The 18,054-nt window shown below is 33.0% G+C and overlaps 1 protein-coding gene across 1 annotated transcript; it reads right to left on the minus strand.

Moving 5' to 3' along the window:
* Positions 1–16,519: 16,519 nt before the first annotated feature.
* LOC123198959 (pentatricopeptide repeat-containing protein At4g39620, chloroplastic-like) lies at positions 16,520–17,630 on the minus strand (the record flags this gene model as incomplete). The annotated part of the gene is given in 2 exon segments (XM_044613763.1): positions 16,520–16,913; positions 16,915–17,630. Coding segments are annotated over 2 exon segments (1,095 nt in total), but the record flags the coding sequence as incomplete, so codon positions are not given.
* Between the last annotated feature and the right edge of the window lie 424 nt (positions 17,631–18,054).

Genomic DNA, 18,054 nt, shown 5'->3' on the forward strand with positions numbered 1-18,054 from the left:
ATTGTGAATAGTATTATAAGAGTGAAAATGTCATATTTTAAAATTTAACATATTGTTTTAATAAGCCTAATTGAGACACCTATTGTCAAAACTAAATTTGACAAATTGTTTTATTAAATTTAATAGTTAGGTAAGAAAATAGTTTTTTTAAATTTAAAAATTAAGAATCATCATTTTATCAAACCTTAGAAAATAGTCTTTCTGCCTATTTAATATAATTTTAATAGTTTAAAAAATGATAATTATACTCTTAAGGAACATAACAAAACAAATTTAAAATATAAATATTATATTATAAACTATTGCAACTATAATTATATTTTAAAAATACGTGAGGTGAGTATAAAATATCAATTTGCCTATAATAGGTTTTAAAAAAGATATTAACAACCCTGTATAGTGTATGTAAAATATAAGACCACAATAAACTAGTGTTTCAAACAATACAGAGAATTCAAATATGGCAGCATATAACATTATTATAGTGCGATCAACATCATTCCACGGTCCAGAAAAACCAAACACCAGCAACATATAGAAGTCCAGCAAATAAATCTATGCCAGGGAAGAAAGTACAGAAAACATTGGATGACGGTCACCGGAAAATTCGTGTCCACCGACCAAGTTGCTAGCTAAATCATTACGTGTGTGTTCAAGATCAACCCTGTCTGAAAACACGATGAATAACATATTGTTCGGAACTTGATGAAATCAACTTGCAGCTTAATTTTGGAATAAGAAACAATAATTTTAACAATTATTTTATTTTGAAATTGTTAAAATCTAGAAGGATTTTACTTTGAAAAAAAAAAAAGAACAATAACTTCTCTCTAAGATTCGGAGAGCACAGTAAACACCTTCTCTCACAAAGTGTCTAAAGATATTTTGGGAGAATACAACAAAAAGCAAAGACTGATGTTGTGATGGATTTGAAGAAATGAAGATGATATTTTTAAGGCAACCATGACCTCCAAAGAGCAATACTATATGTACATATTTTGAGCACATAATTTTAGGGATTATATTAATAATTTACCTATACTAAAATTAAAAACTTTTCAAAGCTAAGGAGAGTCAGCTGATCCCTTGACAGCTACTCCTAAATTATTATCTCTCCAATGTTTTCTACTCAATTAATTACCGTACTACTTGTTTCCACCATCTAAATATAGTTTTTGGTAAACCAATATATTACCTTGCCTAAATTCATTGTTCAAAATTGTAGGCCAATTAATTACAATTCATGCTTGTAAAATCTTTTGTAAAAGTTTACATGCAAGCCATGTGAAACTGGCTTTCACATTTCATTTCAACACATCAGCGAAAGAAAGCTACTTTAAAAATTCTTAAATAGAATAGAGAACAGCAGAGCATAGGGCATAAATCTAGATTCTGAAGGTGACATATCCTGAAACCATTGAATTATTATTATTTTTTTGGTAAGTAACCATTGAATTATTATGCAAGACACCACTACAACTATACATAATACCATGAACAATGTTATGTACATCTAATTTTGAGTATTTAATTAGATGTTTAGATTATATATCATCATATGATTTAGTGATAAACTAACATTTAATAACATCATGACATATTATCCAGATATCTAATTGAATATTTAAAATTAAGTGTACATAGTTTGACTTTAATACAATAAAGAAAGTTCTAATAACTTTAGGAACAACATGAATAAAGCATGCACTAAAATATGAATAAAAACCTGAATTTAAACCTAAATGGATACTCACTATTAAGGTGCACGTGTGTACACATACACACATATATATAATATAATTTTGATGTTATGGTCAAATTTTCGGTTCAGCTGGTTGGGCAAGAGATGCCCATATCTATATCCATATCTATATACGTATAAACATATTAAAGCCCCTGCATATTAAAATCCATCACCTTATATAATAAGCTCGCAAGGAGATTTCAAGCTCCAAGTTTCACTCAGGCCCTGGCCAGTCCATGCGATTGCGATGCTGACGGTGTGCTAAAATTTTGCGCCCGATATACCCTGAACTGTAAAATACAATGAATATTTACATCAATACGAGAATGCAAGATCAGTTTCCAAGCATTAAGACTTATGAATGAAAATACAACTGTATTTACAAATAAATTGTACAAACTTTTCTGTAAACAATAAGGTGATAGTTTGTAATTGATTACTTTTTATCTCACTTTAAAATTATCTAATCAGATATTATCACATTAGATTGTCTAAATAAATTTGCACAATATATGCAGATAAGTTGAATCCAACTTACTAGTCTCTTTGTATTGGAGGCTTGTATATTTCTGCATGAGAGGACCAAGTATCCAACATTTCGAATGATTTGCTTTCGTCCATTTCTTCATGTTTCACGCAGAAAAAGAAAAAGCACCTCAAGCAGGCATTTATAACATCTGGAAATCTCAAGTCTCTCTCCACTGTTGTAGCTGTTTTATCTTTGGCGTACAGAAATCTCACGCCACAGTTCTTCAGTTTGCTTTTTTTCCTGCAGTTATTACTTCCATGCTCAACAAAGAACTCCATGTAGCCTTGCTATCCAAACTGGCTGTAAGCAAGTCCAGGGCCATGATTTCATAGTCATATCCTAAGAATAAATGATCTCCTGATTCAATAGCCTCTTCTGATTCAATAACTTCATGCCCTTCTTCATTAAACAAGCAGCCAGCTGAAACGATCTCCTCATTGACTACCAGAAAACAACGAACTTGCAAAGCTTCAGCCTCTTCGTAGTCCCGGAATGATGCAGCAGCGCAAAAAGCAAAACCAATTAAATCATCATTAAGCCAATCCGTTGGAAGCTCTATATAACCTGTCTGACTTGTAAAAGGAAACCAATCCGGAATTTCGCTTCCAGGGTAACACATTGACCCCTTTGGTAGGCTATATCCCTTTGGCAGGTTAATCCTTGACAGCGATGTTGTGTTTTCCTGTGCCAAGAAAATCATCAACTTCTAGCCTTATTAAACATATCATTTAGAGCAATGCGATGGGTATTTACTTTGAGTATACAAATGAGTCCACATAGCAGCGAAACAGTCCACCAGATTTAGATGCTCCAGTTTGTGGCAGGCTGGCAACTGGGACAGTAGCGAAACCGGTGACTTTTGATGCCCACATCGCAGGAACGATAATTTCTTCAGGTTGTTCAAACAAGTTAGAGTCAATGAAGGTATATCTGTTATACCAATTCCCTCGACTTCAATTTCCTCCAGGGCCTTCAAATTCTTGAGGCCATCAGGCAATCTGTCGATTTTCGAAGAGCCGGAAAGATAAAGACATTGAAGAGATTTAAACTTACCAATGCTCTCTGGGAGACTCTTTAGTCTTAAACAATTTTTGAGACTCAATTTCAGGAGAGTGGATAGATGCACTAATGGCGGCAGTTCTTCAATTGCAGTTCCATCTAAATATAACTCTTCTACACTACCAGGGATGTACGGAACCGCTTCAATCTTTGGACAATTGGAGAGAATAACTACTCGAGGATTTTCTGACCCACCAATACTCTCGGGGAGACTTTCCAGCTTCAAACAATTCTCAAGACTCAATATTTTTAAACTGGAAAGATGCTTCAATAAGGGCAATTCTTTTATTGCAGTTCCATCTCAATATAACTTTTCTACCGTCTCAGGGATATATGGAACTATTTTGAGATTTGAACAGTCGGAGAGGACAAGTTTTCGAAGACATTTCCAACTGGCGTTGATCTGAAGACTTTCAAAGCTTTTACATTGTTGTCGATTCAAGAGAACAAGCTTACTGAGACCACAGATAGACGAGAAACCCTCCTGCAAATTTGTACAACCTTGTAGAATCAAGCTCACAAGATTCAGCCGAATAATTAAACCAGCAAAGGTACCTTAGCTCAGAGAAATCAGATTCCAGGTCTTCAAAACCATATGCCTTGTTACCGCTGGTGAAGCCGTAGGCTTCCAGGAACCTCAGGTTATACGTCTTCTGGAAAGCTTTTGGTTGTAAATGTATCTCTCTTGACATATCCAAACTTATGCTTTGAATAACATTTTACCCCTAAAAATAAAAAACACGTTGACAATATATTAGTTTGAACATTATAAGACATTTTACTCGTTGTTAATGCACAGAACTTTATTAAAAATATAAATAAAAAATTAGTGTTTCGACTCTCATCATATTTTTGGTTAAAACCGAAAAGATATTATTCTCACCCCACAACCGAGTATGTTTGCTGGGATCATCAACAGATTTTTGTCAAACAATTTCTCTGCCCATATCTTGAAGTAAATCATGCATTGTTATAATGTTGGATGGGGTAGTGATGGGAGACTTTTGAATGAGAACATTTATACAACTATGTGAGACAAAGCCACAAGAATCCAAGACCTCCTCCAAAAGATATCCTTCACAACCTCTAAAGAAACATGAAATATCTAAAAATACTTCTTGTTGTTTGTAATCTAACCCATCATCACTCACTTTGAAGACCCTTTGGATATCCTTATGAGGACTTTTCTTCAAGTTTTGTAAAACGCCTTCCCAATCTTGCTTTGTCCTCTTGAATAGAGAGGACCCTAAATTTTTAAGAGCTACTAGAACACCTTTAGCATATGCTACTGCCCTTGATGATAGCTTAGAATAATCTTCTGTTGGGTCGCTTTCTCCAAATGCATATTTGTTAAAAAGCTGAAAAGCTTCATCCCTAGACATTTCTTCCATCTTGATTATGTGTATGGGATCCACACCACATTTTATTAGAACTTGCTCATCCCTTGTTGTTATGATTATTCGACTTTCAGAGTCCAGGTAATCAAAATCCTCGATTAAACATTCCATTTGTTCTAACTTTGTCACATCATCGAAAACAATAAGAGCACAACCAAGCCTTCTTTTTTGTGAGGTGAATCCGATATTGGGATTTTTGTCCCCGAAAACTTTAGAACTAAGTCTTTGGCGCAAGTCATTTAAGCCCTCACTTTTCTCTCATTCTTCTCTAATATTCCGAATGAAGTAAGAAGCGTCAAACTTTTTAGATATCTTTCTGAATATAGCACCAACAAGAGTTGTCTTGCCTACACCTCTAATGCCCCAAATTCCTAACTTGCGAACATTGGACGATAATAAATTTTCAATTTTCTCAATCTTTGAGTCCAACCTTACAAGGTTGTAGTTGTCAATTACCAAGTACTCATCATTCAGTTTCTTCAAAATATCCTCAACAATATCGTTTACAAGTGTTGATTCATCTCTAAACAAAAAAAATGAAACAATACTAAAAATCAGATAAATAAAAAAGATTGTGTTAAATAAGTGATCAAAGATTTATGAAAAATGTATGGATAGAGTATTAAACTCCTCTATTGCCCTAAATTATATAATATAAGGTTGGCATATAACAAAGAACTGTCATGAAATGAACTAATATATTTTCTTATTAAAAAAATTAATGTTCAATTGCTCCAAACTTTGGATTTAAACATAAATGATAATCACTAGCAAAACGTACGAATATAAATGAGATCTGCCAACTGATGAAGATCAGTGGTCAACTAATACAAAAGAAATGAAAATGCAGTTTCTTGTAAGGTCACATAGTCAATATGATGCGTTTTATTATTGCAATTTTAATAACAAAACGCAACGTATTGGTAGCAGATTATACAAGGATATGGATATCATTTATATATATAATATTACTCTTATTTAATGTATTTTATTTTTTTAATTATATGTTAAAGAATATAATATTTTTCTTGCGGCAAAGGAATGCAATTGTTAGTAGGAAACTTTCTTTTTTAAATTAGAATTAGTTTTCCTATCGTTATTGACCCTGATGAAGCCATTTATAGGCTAAGGTGGACCTAAGCTATCCCTCAATATTTCATACAATTTAATTACCCCACTCAAAAAATTATTTACAACAATATAGTGGTATATATGCTCCGAGTTGATGCAGTTTGAGAATTTTTTCAAATTAAACTGAAAAAATAATTTAAAAAATTTCTAAACCAAGCTAAATCATTTTAGATTTCAAACAAAATTAAACCAAATTGAAAAATACAGTTTGATTTGATTTGAATTATGGTTTAAACCGTAGTTATCAATAACGTACGATACATGATACGTATTTTACGATATGATATGATATGATACAAGTGAAAAATCATATGTATCATAAGATATATCATATTAATATGATATAACAGATATATTTTACGATATAATTTGTATTTCTGATATGAATTGATACACTATTTTAAAGAAAAAAATATGTGATTTGTGTGTTCATAAAAAATTTACAAATGTTAAGAGTGTTTGTGATATTTTTCAAAATGATGATGTGTTAATAATAATTTTTTTATTATTTTATTAATATTTTATTTTTTAAAATGTGCTTCATACAAAACGATACATAATATATGGTATAAAAAATTATAATTTATGGTTTGAAAATCGCCTAAACCATAACCTAATTTGAAAAAATGATTTGAAAAATTTTTAACTCAAACCAAACCATTTTACAAACCAAACCAAATTGAACTACAAGGTTTTATAGTTTGAATCAAATTATGCACACTCGTACAACAATATGCTAAATTCATATTTGACTTGATTCAGTACTATGGCCTAAAAGAAGCTACATGAAATTTTAGATTAGAAAACAAAATGCCAAATGACTACTTCCCACCTAAGGTCAGATGAAATGACATGATTCTCACCCCTTTAGGTTGAAAGAGTCAATTTCCCACATATCTATCAAAATCAATTATTAATTTTTACTATTAAAAAGTATTTATTCTATTTTTTTTTTTCAAATATTAAAATTGAAGTGTGTTGTGGGGGTGTCAATGTTAATTTTTAAAAATTCACTAAGGAAAAATGAATATCTTTCCTTTCTGATTCAAAAAATTATCATATTTACCTCATATATTTAAAGGGTGGGAATATATCACCTCATCAAATCTTGAGTGGGACACAGTCATTTGGCCTAGATAAAAAAACACATTTGATACAAACTTAATAAATTAAGGTTTTAATAAAGGATAAATTCTTTATTACCTAATAAATAATATTCTATTTTTATAGGCTTTCCCGTGTCGGTGTGATTTCTTTTATCACGTATTCAGAAGATTATAATTGTATTGATAAAAAAAATATTAATATTATGATTATTAAAAAAAAAAAACTATTTATCAATAAAGTAAAGGTTAAAGCAATGGAAAAAAAAAAAGCTATTTGAGACTTGGAAGAATTTATCGATCAGCAAAGGAGAACAGTTTGAACTATAATAAAGACCACAGTGTTATCTGAAACATTATGATCTTATAAAATAAATTGAATAAAACTAATATGGATAAACCGATTTTATTAACGTATCCATACAAATTGAGATTAAATTTATATGGAAAAGTCTATAAAATTTGTTTATATGTTCAATATTTCTCAAATAAAATAGCCAGAAGTGATAATAAATTAACCATTACCTAGTGTTATTTGAACAAAGCCACCCAGGCTGCTTGTTTCCGTCAAAGCAGTCTTCCATCTTTGCAACAACCCTGGATCTTTAACCTTAAAACGATCTTCAAGCTGGGAAAATGCCTTTCCAAATTCTCCCTCTTGATGCCTTACATCTGATGGATCTACGCGATAAAAGATCGGAATTACAATCTGACCGTACTTGTTCTTGCATTCAAGGATCTTTTCAAGTTCTCTGAGACACCAGCTTGAAGAACCGTACCCTTCAGAGAAAATGATAACTGAGATCTTTGACTGTTCGATTGCAGTCAGAAGAGCTGGAGAATCATCTTCTCCTCTGTTAAGTTTATAATCAGTGAGGGTGCATTTGGTTAAAGGTTTTTAAGATTACTTTAGTAATCTATCTTTTATTCCCTTGTTTGGTTTGTCAGTAATAAAATATTACAGTAATCTTCTATTATCAATGCTGAAGTGGTAGGTAATATAGGTGGTAATCTGATTACCACCTTCACCTTAGGTATTTAAAAATTACTGGGATAATCTTGAGTTTATTATAGAAAAATTATTATTTATTAATTTTTTGAGATAAAAATAAATTTATTTTTAATTAATATGACAAATAATATAAAAAATATTTAAAAATAATTATATTTAAGGGTATTTAAGTAAAATATTTTACTAGTAATCTTTTATTATCTTTAACCAAATACAATAAGTATTTATACCTATCAAATTTTATCAAACATAATAATCATTTATATCCAGTAATCTTCTAAGTAATCTATCTTCAAGGTAATCTTTCTATTTTAGTAATTAAATATTATCCAAACCAAACGCCTCCTGAAAGTATTAATGTTTTCCCGGTTGAAGGCATCATACAGTTGACTTGTAAAGTTTTTCCGAGTCTCCTCACTCCGGAAACTAAGAAAAACTTTGTACTTTAGTGTTGGAGCAGATGAAGAAGAAGAAGAAGAAGAAGAAGAAGAAGAAGAAGAAGAAAAAGAAGAAGAACAACGGGAAAAAGAAGAAGAACAAGAAAAAGAAGAACTGGAAGCCATTAAGTTCCAGTGATCAGAGGCACTGCACATGTAAGAGAGTAAATGAGTTTATACTTATTGTTATAGATTTATATTTCCGAACCCAAAGATAATCCGATCCGAACAATATGAACGCGGAAAACAAGAAAAAATAGAATAACACGATTTACTTGGTTCGGATCTCGTAAACGAAATCCTACATCCAAGGCAGAGGTGTTCCTCTAGTCAAATCCACTAATATCAAGTTCGATTTACAATATATAAACACACGTATCTCTCACTGTACATCAAAACAATATACAAGCAAATACATGACAATACAAAGTCAAAGAGCACCTGACTTCACCGTAGAGACACCGCACATCGAACTCAGAGAGCAAACACAGCCACACAGCAGCCCAAGACGCACAAGAACAGAGAAGAAGAAAAACCAGCAGCTCACGCCTCTCTTTTCTCTCTATTCTCTCATTTCTCTTTGCTTTAGTCGGCCAAATATGTGCTTATATACTTAGGTCAACAAAGATGCATGCCCAGCAAGTTTACCAAACTGCCCTCACTTATAAATGAAATGACCCATGCATCCTTAAGCTCTAATTACGCTACTGCCCTTATAGTTTACAAACAAATATTACAAACTCCACCTTGTTTGAAAACTACAAGACTCAAACATGAATTTAACTAGCCAAAAAACACCTCTGCAAGACAGACTCACAACTTTCCAATTTGCAATAAGTCTAAGGCACTCTTAAACTTATTTATTGGAACCACCTTTGTCAAAATATCAGCAGGATTCACCTCTAAAGCAATTTTCTCCAGAATTACCTGACCTCTAGACAAAATTTCTCTTATAAAATGCAACCTAACATCTATATGCTTTGTTCTCTCATGAAAAGCACTATTTTTAGACAGATGTATTGCACTTTGTGAGTCACAATAGATCACAGGAATACCACAATGCAGTCCCAACTCTTCTGTTATACCTTTCAGCCACAAAGCTTCTTTTGTAGCCTCTGTCAATGCAACATATTCAGCTTCTGTTGTAGACAAAGCAACAATATGTTGAAGACAACTCTTCCAGCTTATCACATTATCACCAAATGTGAAAATATAGCCATTTAGAGACCTCCTCTTGTCTAAATCTGCAGCATAATCTGAATCACAGTATCCTTTAACATGTAAACTGTTAGTATCAGATACAGTATATACAAGACCAAAATCACATGACCCTTTCAAGTATCTTAATACCCATTTCACAGCATTCCAGTGTGCTTTACAAGGTTTTCCCATAAACCTACTCACCAAACTAATTGCATAAGCAATATCAGGCCTGGATCCTATCATAGCATACATTAAGCTACCTACCACATTTGCATATGGAATCTTTTTCATATATTCAGATTCATCAGTAGGTAAATCATGCAAAACAGACATCAATTTGAAATGAGCACCTATAGGAGTATTCACAGATTTAGCATCATGTATACCATACAATTCAAGAACCTTTTTAACATATTCAGATTGAGATAAAGTTAAAATACCTTTAATTCTATCTCTATTAATATCCATTCCTAAGATTCTTTTTTGCATGTCCTAAATCTTTCATTTCAAATTCATCTTTTAACAATTTTTTCAACCTAGTTAAATCACTTATTTTCTTTGAAACAATAAGCATATCATCCACATATATCAACAAGTAAACATAGCTACCTGTTTCAGTTTTACAAAAGTAAACACAATTATCAAATTCACTTCTAGAAAAGCCAATGGAGAGCATATAGTCATCAAACCTTTTATACCATTGTCTTGGTGACTGTTTCAGGCCATATAATGACCTTTTTAGTAAGCAAACCATATCTTCAGATCCAGGTTTCTCAAAACCCTCTGGTTGCTCCATATAAATCTGCTCTTCTAGATTACCATGAAGGAAGGCAGTAGTAACATCTAGTTGTTCAAGTTCTAAATCAAATAACACCACAGCAGATAAAATAAGCCTTATTGATATATGTTTAACAACAGGTGAAAAAATCTCATGATAGTCAATGCCTTCTACTTGGGAAAAACCCTTTGCAACAACTCTGGCCTTAAACCTTCCATTTTCAAAGCCTGGAGCAGCAAGTTTTCTTTTAAAAACCCATTTACAACCTATAATCCTTTTATTTTCAGGTCTTTTAACAAGAATCCATGTGTTATTTTTATGCAGAGAATCAATTTCAGCTTGCATGGCATTTAACCATTCCTTTTTGTGTTTACTCATATAGGCTTGTTTGAAATTTAAAGGATCATTCAATTCAATGCAATCACCTATATTAAATGCATATGATATAAGATCTGCATGAGCATATTTAGATGGCAGTTTAATAGCTCTTCTAGTCCTATCTCTAGCCAATTGATAATCAGAAAAATCACTGTCTAAACTACTTTGACTCTGACTCTGTGATGGTTGCTGGTTCAAACCCCTATCTTCATACTTTGAAGTATGAATTGGATCTGAGCCTAAACCAGGTCCATCACTTGACTCAACACTAGCTGAATTTCTCAAGTCAGAATTCTCCACCTCAATATGAACCTGTTTAGACTGAAATTGGTTAGAGATAAACAGATCTTTATAAAAAGCAAATTCATTAAACACAACATCCCTGCTAACCACACATTTTAATTCATCAATTAACCAAACTTTATAACCCTTAGTCCCTGTAGGGTATCCTAAGAAGGCAGCCTTTAAGGCTCTAGGGTTCAGTTTACCCTGTTTCACATGGATATAGGCAAGGCATCCAAAAGGTCTCAAGTGATTTAAATTTGGTGGTTTACCAGACCACAATTCAATAGGAGTCTTAAAATTAATAGCAGAAGAAGGTGATCTATTAATCAAATAACAAGCAGTAGCAACTGCTTCAGCCTAGAATTTCTTACTCAATCCTGAGTCAGCTAACATGCATCTTACTTTGTTCAGAATAGTCTTATTCATTCTTTCAGCAAGACCATTCTGCTGAGGAGTGTCAGCACAGGTTCTATGTCTCAAGATTCCAAATTGTTTACAAAAATCAGTAAACTGTTTGTTACAAAATTCAAGACCATTATCTGTTCTTAAAACTTTTAGTTTCTTATTTGTTTGATTTTCCACAAGAGTTTTCCATTCTTTAAAAAACTCAAAAGCTTGATCTTTAGTTTTTAAAAAATAAACCCAAACTCTTCTTGAAAAATCATCCACAAAGGTTAAAAAATAATGAGCATTAGACAGAGAACTAGGTACCTGAGGAGAACCCCATAGATCTGAATGCACATAATCAAGAATGTTCTTTGATCTATGAGTAGCAGCTGCAAACCTCAATCTTTGTGACTTCCCTAAAACACAATTCTCAAAAAACTCTAATGCTGAAATTCTGTTAGAATTAATCAAGTTTTGTTTACCAAGTTCTTGCAAACCCAAGAAACTAATGTGTCCTAGCCTTTTATGCCACAAAATAGTTTCATCCACCTTATCAGGTTTAGAAGACATTGAGTCACTAACAGCTGTTCCCTCTAAAATGTATAACCCATTTATCAATTTAGCTCTCATTACTACTAAAGCACCTCTCATTATTTTAAGCACACCCTTTTCAGATTTATAAGAATAACCATTGGAATCTAACAAACCTAAAGATATTAGGTTTCTTCTCAATTTAGGAACTAATCTAACATCATTGAGAATTTTAATAGAACCATCAGCAAGTTTTAGTTTAATAGCACCTATACCTGTTACCTCACATGCATCATCATTACCCATTAAGACTTTTCCCCCATTTATCTGTTTTAGATCTATAAACCAGTCTTTTCTAGGTGTCATGTGATAGGTGCATCCTGAATCTAAAACCCATTCTTCCCTAGACAACCCCTCAGTTAAAACTAAAACTTCAGCACTGTCATAGCCATCAAGTAGATTTACAAACTCATGTTTCTCATTATTTGAAGAAAAATTCAGTTTCTTTCTTTCAGGGCAGTTTCTTTTCATGTGGCCTTCTTTATGACAATTCCAACAAACTCTTTTTGGCCTAGATTTAGATCTATTAAATCTTTTATCTTTTTGTTGAAATTTCTTTTCAGTTCTGCCTCTTACTTGCAAGCCTTCACCTATGGTTTTCCTTTCTATCTTCATTTCTAAATCTTTTGACTTAAGAGCCCCTAAGACATCTTCTAAAGAAAGAGACTCTCTACCATATTTGATAGCAGCTTTTACATCTTTAAAAGTTTCAGACAGTGAGTTCAAAATAATAATGGCTTGATTTTCATCAGAAATTTTTTCTTCTATATTAGCCAGATTAATAGTAATTTTATTGAACTCATCTAAATTTTCTTCTAAAGACTTTCCTGGATCCATTTTAAAACCAAACAGTTGCTCTTTCAAATATATTTTATTAGTCAAAGATTTAGTCATATAAAGAGATTCAAGCTTCAACCATAATTTTGCAGCAGTACTAACATCATCAACTTGTCTTAAAACATTATCAGATAGATGTAAAATAAGCAAGCTATAAGCAGTTTCAAGTACCTCAGCCTTCTGAGATTCTGTCATATCAGAAGGTAAAGAATCTATACCTTCCAAGGCCTTTGCACACTTTTGATGCACCAAAACAGCCCTCATCTTTTTCCTCCAAATATTAAAATCATTTTTTCCATTAAACTGTTCTATTTCCAACCTTGTTGACCCCATTATGTTCTTTTTCTTTTTCTTTTAGTTTCTTTAATCCTACAAGTACCAAAAGAAAATACAGCACTACCAAGAAAGCAAAGTACTCACAACAAGAACACAATCTTTCCGAAAAATATTCACATATATCAAGAAACACAACACATATATTTCACCAAAATATATTGCAAAGCATGAAAACCAAACACGCCTCAAGATATACACAAGCAGCCGAATATAAACGGAAAAGAAACAAAAATAGGTCACAAGATCACAGATCGGAAAGATCTTTTGTGGCTCTGATACCACTTGTTATAGATTTATATTTTCGAACCCAAAGATAATCCGATCCGAACAATATGAACGCGAAAAACAGGAAAAAATAGAATAACACGATTTACTTGGTTCGGATCTCGTAAACGAAATCCTACATCCAAGGCAGAGGTGTTCCTCTAGTCAAATCCACTAATATCAAGTTCGATTTACAATATACAAACACACGTATCTCTCACTGTACATCAAAACAATATACAAGCAAATACACGGCAATACAAAGTCAAAGAGCACCTGACTTCACCGTAGAGACACCGCACATCGAACTCAGAGAGCAAACACAGCCACACAGCAGCCCAAGACGCACAAGAACAGAGAAGAAGAAAAACCAGCAGCTCACGCCTCTCTTTTCTCTCTATTCTCTCATTTCTCTCTGCTTTAGTCGGCCAAATATGTGCTTATATACTTAGGTCAACAAAGATGCATGCCCAGCAAGTTTACCAAACTGCCCTCACTTATAAATGAAATGACCCATGCATCCTTAAGCTCTAATTACGCTACTGCCCTTATAGTTTACAAACAAATATTACACTTATATTCCATTCTCACAAAGTCTTTGATTGGTTTCTGTGCATTTCTACTTTCTATTTTATTTTTTCATCTCTTTTCCCGGAAGACACATGCCCTCCACAAAATTTTGAGGGCTAAAGTGAAAGTAACTTATTTCATCTATTGACACAAATCCAAACTCACCACCCATACAAATGGTCATTCTTTAAACATTTATTTGGTTATAATTTTTTAATTTTACAATTGAATAATTCTATCGATTGATATTAAGTGTACGAATAAAAATTTCATTCAACTTGATCGTGGACTGTTAGGCTAGTCACTTTGAAGTTTCCCAATTTGATGTTCGGACTTCACCGGGTGGAAATCTTATATAAACATGATAAAGATTTTTTTCTATTATTACAGTAGAAAAAACAAGTTAATTATATTGATTGCATGATCCCAATTTAATATGAGACGACTGATTTTTCTTACAAATGAGATCAAACATAAAGATAATCTTATAGATACTCAATAGTTCAACTTCTAAGTAGAATTTACTAATTGTTTTTTAGTTATGAAAAATTTTGATTTGATGTAAGTCTGATTGTTTTCTTTATAGATTGTCAACAGATAATCGTTTTTGAGTATTGATTTCTATGATGAAAATTTGAAATTAGTAGTGAAATTTTGGATTAATGTAGAGAATTAATCAATCTTGGAATTCACTTTAAAAATGCAAAGATATTTTAGAACTCAAAAAATGATTTCTACCCCTACCTAAAATAAAACGACTTCGTGATGATTAGCTCTTATTGGCGGGGAAACATAATCCATAAATAAAGCTTGCATGTTTCAGACAATTTATGAGTGGTTGCAACTGTCTTTAGTTCACTGCTGAAAGCCTTGATATCATAAGCTTTGCTATGGATGATCCTAATAGCTTTTGAGGAATCATATCTGGTATCCAGAGGACAGTTCATTTGTGAAGTGACTATAATGGTTGTTGCTATGGTTGCAGGCTACCAGCCAAAGGCTATCTATTGGAATGACCCCGAAAACTTTAAGGTTGCCTAAGCCTGGCGAGATGCTTCTTTCTGTTCATGGTTCACCTCTCGGTGTTTACAAGGAGGAGATCATGGAAGCAATACGGCGTAGGCATTTACATACCGGAATTTCTCTTTCTGAATAACCAAAGCAGCATTGGCTTCCCCCACTAAACAAAATGACACAGGCCTTTTTGTTTCGTAGATAATTTGTGCGAGACAATAGTAAAACTGAGACAGTTTAATGTACCCCTGAAACTTGTTCTGCAGTTTGTTCAGTTCTGATGCTGTGAATTCTTGATTGCAGAGTCAGATGAGGATTAACTGGCTTCGAGCTGTTCTCTTCTTGATCTTAGTTTATGACAAGCAATGGCTGCCCACTCAAAGTGGGTCTGAATGTAGTTGTATTATTGTAATTGAAATTGTATTTTTATTCTGAAGAGCCTATTATCTTGACACTGATTTTCACCTAAAACTAGTGTGTATCATATTAACAATCAGTTTAGTAAATACAAAAGAATTGTAGTTCTTTCGCCGCACGAATACAATTACACTATAGGCATGAAATTAACCTTCTAGATTGGGGGTTCAAACATGCTGAATTGAGTTCAACTTGATGTTTCACCTCAAACAATGAGTTCCGGTGTTGTCAACTCAAGCTCGAACTCTAAAGTAAAAGTAAGAACTCTGGTTTGTCTCAAGAAATCATTGCTAAATTTTATAATAATAAAATTATATATATCTTTTTTGAATACACAAACAAATACGTATTTAATATTTGTCATCAAGTGATCAAATATTTTGAATTAAAAAATAAAATAATATATAATTATATAATGACACTTTATTTGTGTATTTAAAAATGTATACTTTAGTTTGAGTACAAACAACATGAACATGTAAAAAAGGGAGCAACTCCTAAACAAGCAATAATGCATAAGCATTTCGGATAAAAAATTTCTGTCATATTCTGTGTTGAAGGCAAAGGATTTCTGGGAATATGATGTTACAACACAGTAATCAACAAGCAGAAACACAATTGTCGGTCGACACAAGATATTCGTGTTATATCATTCATACGAGAACAGAAATGTGAAAAACTGGCTTCTCTATCCTGAATCCCCTGCGCCTGTGTATTTAGTAGAGAAGTAAATGAACTAAACATTTATCAGTTGGTTTATCAAACATGAAAATGAAAGTAAAGCATAAGAACTTGGTTTTATTTCTAGCTAGTAGATGGCTGTGTTTAAAATTAAACCCAAATCTTGAACTGAAGCAATTTGATTTTCATCATTACAAAGATATACATACCAGATCATATGGAAGCAAACAATGCACTCAACAGCCAAGTGATCAGGTGCTAACTTGCCCATCATTCCAACGCTATATTTGCCTTGAATCTTAGAATCAGTAAAAGATCAGAATACTTGAATAAGAAAAAATCTCACATCGACCTATGTCTTTTCAAGAGTCCCTAATTTGCTCACATCATTTTAGCACTAGCTGATTCTGGACTAGCCATTTTAGACCCGAAAGTTTCCAAAGCCTCCAAGAAAAATCTTTTATTTGGGACTATACCATCTCTCTCCATCCGCTTTAGCAATTTCTGTACTAGATCTTTCATATTGACTTTGGTGTAGGCTTTGTAAAGAAGTCTATATGTTGACAAATCTGGAGTCACCTTCAAATCGTGCAGGTTGTCAAAAAGTGCATCTGCTTGCACAGGCAAACTGTTCATGCAGTAAACATCAAGCATGGCTTTCAGTGTTGAAACTTTTATCCCCTTCCCTGACTTGATGAGCTCATCGAATATTTCTCTGGCCCTAGAAACACAGTCACAATATCCATACATTGTGATAAGACTCATATGTTATGAAGCTTGGTTTGTACTTCATATCAGCCATCTTTAGGAAAATGTCTTCAGCTTTCCCTCGAAGTCTTGCTTTCCCATAGTTAATGATCATTGAATTAAATGTTGGCAGTGTTGGATTCTCCCTGGAGTGCGACAAGCTCTTAAACACTTGTTCTATCTTGTCAACAGCTTGCTTCTTCCCATATGAATCAATCAGCAAATTAAATGTAATAATATCTGGCTTACACCGAGCACGTTTCATGCGGGAAAGTATATCTTCCATTTCTCTGATCATCCCATTTTTCCCATATGCATCCATCACACCATTGTAAGTATAAATATCGGGAGAAAGAAAACTTTCATCAAGTTCTTTGAACAAAGCATTAACTTGAGCAACATTTCGGGCTTGAGCAAAAGCTCTCAAAAGAATATTATATGTCACAATGCTGGGTTGACAACGTTCCATTCCCTTCATCTTCTCAAAATAACCAAGCGCTTTGGCTAATGCCTTTCCTTTATCCCGAGTGTGGAGGCGGGCAGTAATTAGAGCATTATAAACAGAAGTGTCAGGTCGGCACCCACTATTACGCATCTCAGAAAAGAGCCACATAGCCATCCTAGTTTGGCCTTTCTTTCCCATAACTGTTATCAACTTAGAATAAATGCCATTATCAGCAATGTACCAGCGTTGTTTTTGCATCCATCTGAACACCTGAAAGTTCGATATTTATAAATGACAAATGGTTCATTACATAAATTTACCTATGGAAATGCCAGATTCATAATCTAAATATCTTTGCTTTCACTTAAGTAACTCATTTTTTCCAAATAGATTAATACAATAACTCAAAATTATAAATCAACATCAGGGGATGACCGATATTACTGTGGAAAAGTTGCTGAACCGGTTATAGTACAAAATCAATGTTGCATACGAGAATGTCTGTTACAAACACGACACTAAAGACTATCAAAAGCGACAATCCCAGTACCAGTACAGCGATATGATTCCCAATGCCGTAACCTTTCTTCCCATGATTTAGTATTAATGAGATTATCATACTTTGGATATGTTACAACACCATAAATCCTAGTATCATTACCAGAAATGAATTGAGAAGAGACGGGATTGGATCAATGTTTTCATATAC

Source organism: Mangifera indica, chromosome 16, assembly GCF_011075055.1.
Source record: "Mangifera indica cultivar Alphonso chromosome 16, CATAS_Mindica_2.1, whole genome shotgun sequence".
Classification (NCBI taxonomy): domain Eukaryota; kingdom Viridiplantae; phylum Streptophyta; class Magnoliopsida; order Sapindales; family Anacardiaceae; genus Mangifera; species Mangifera indica.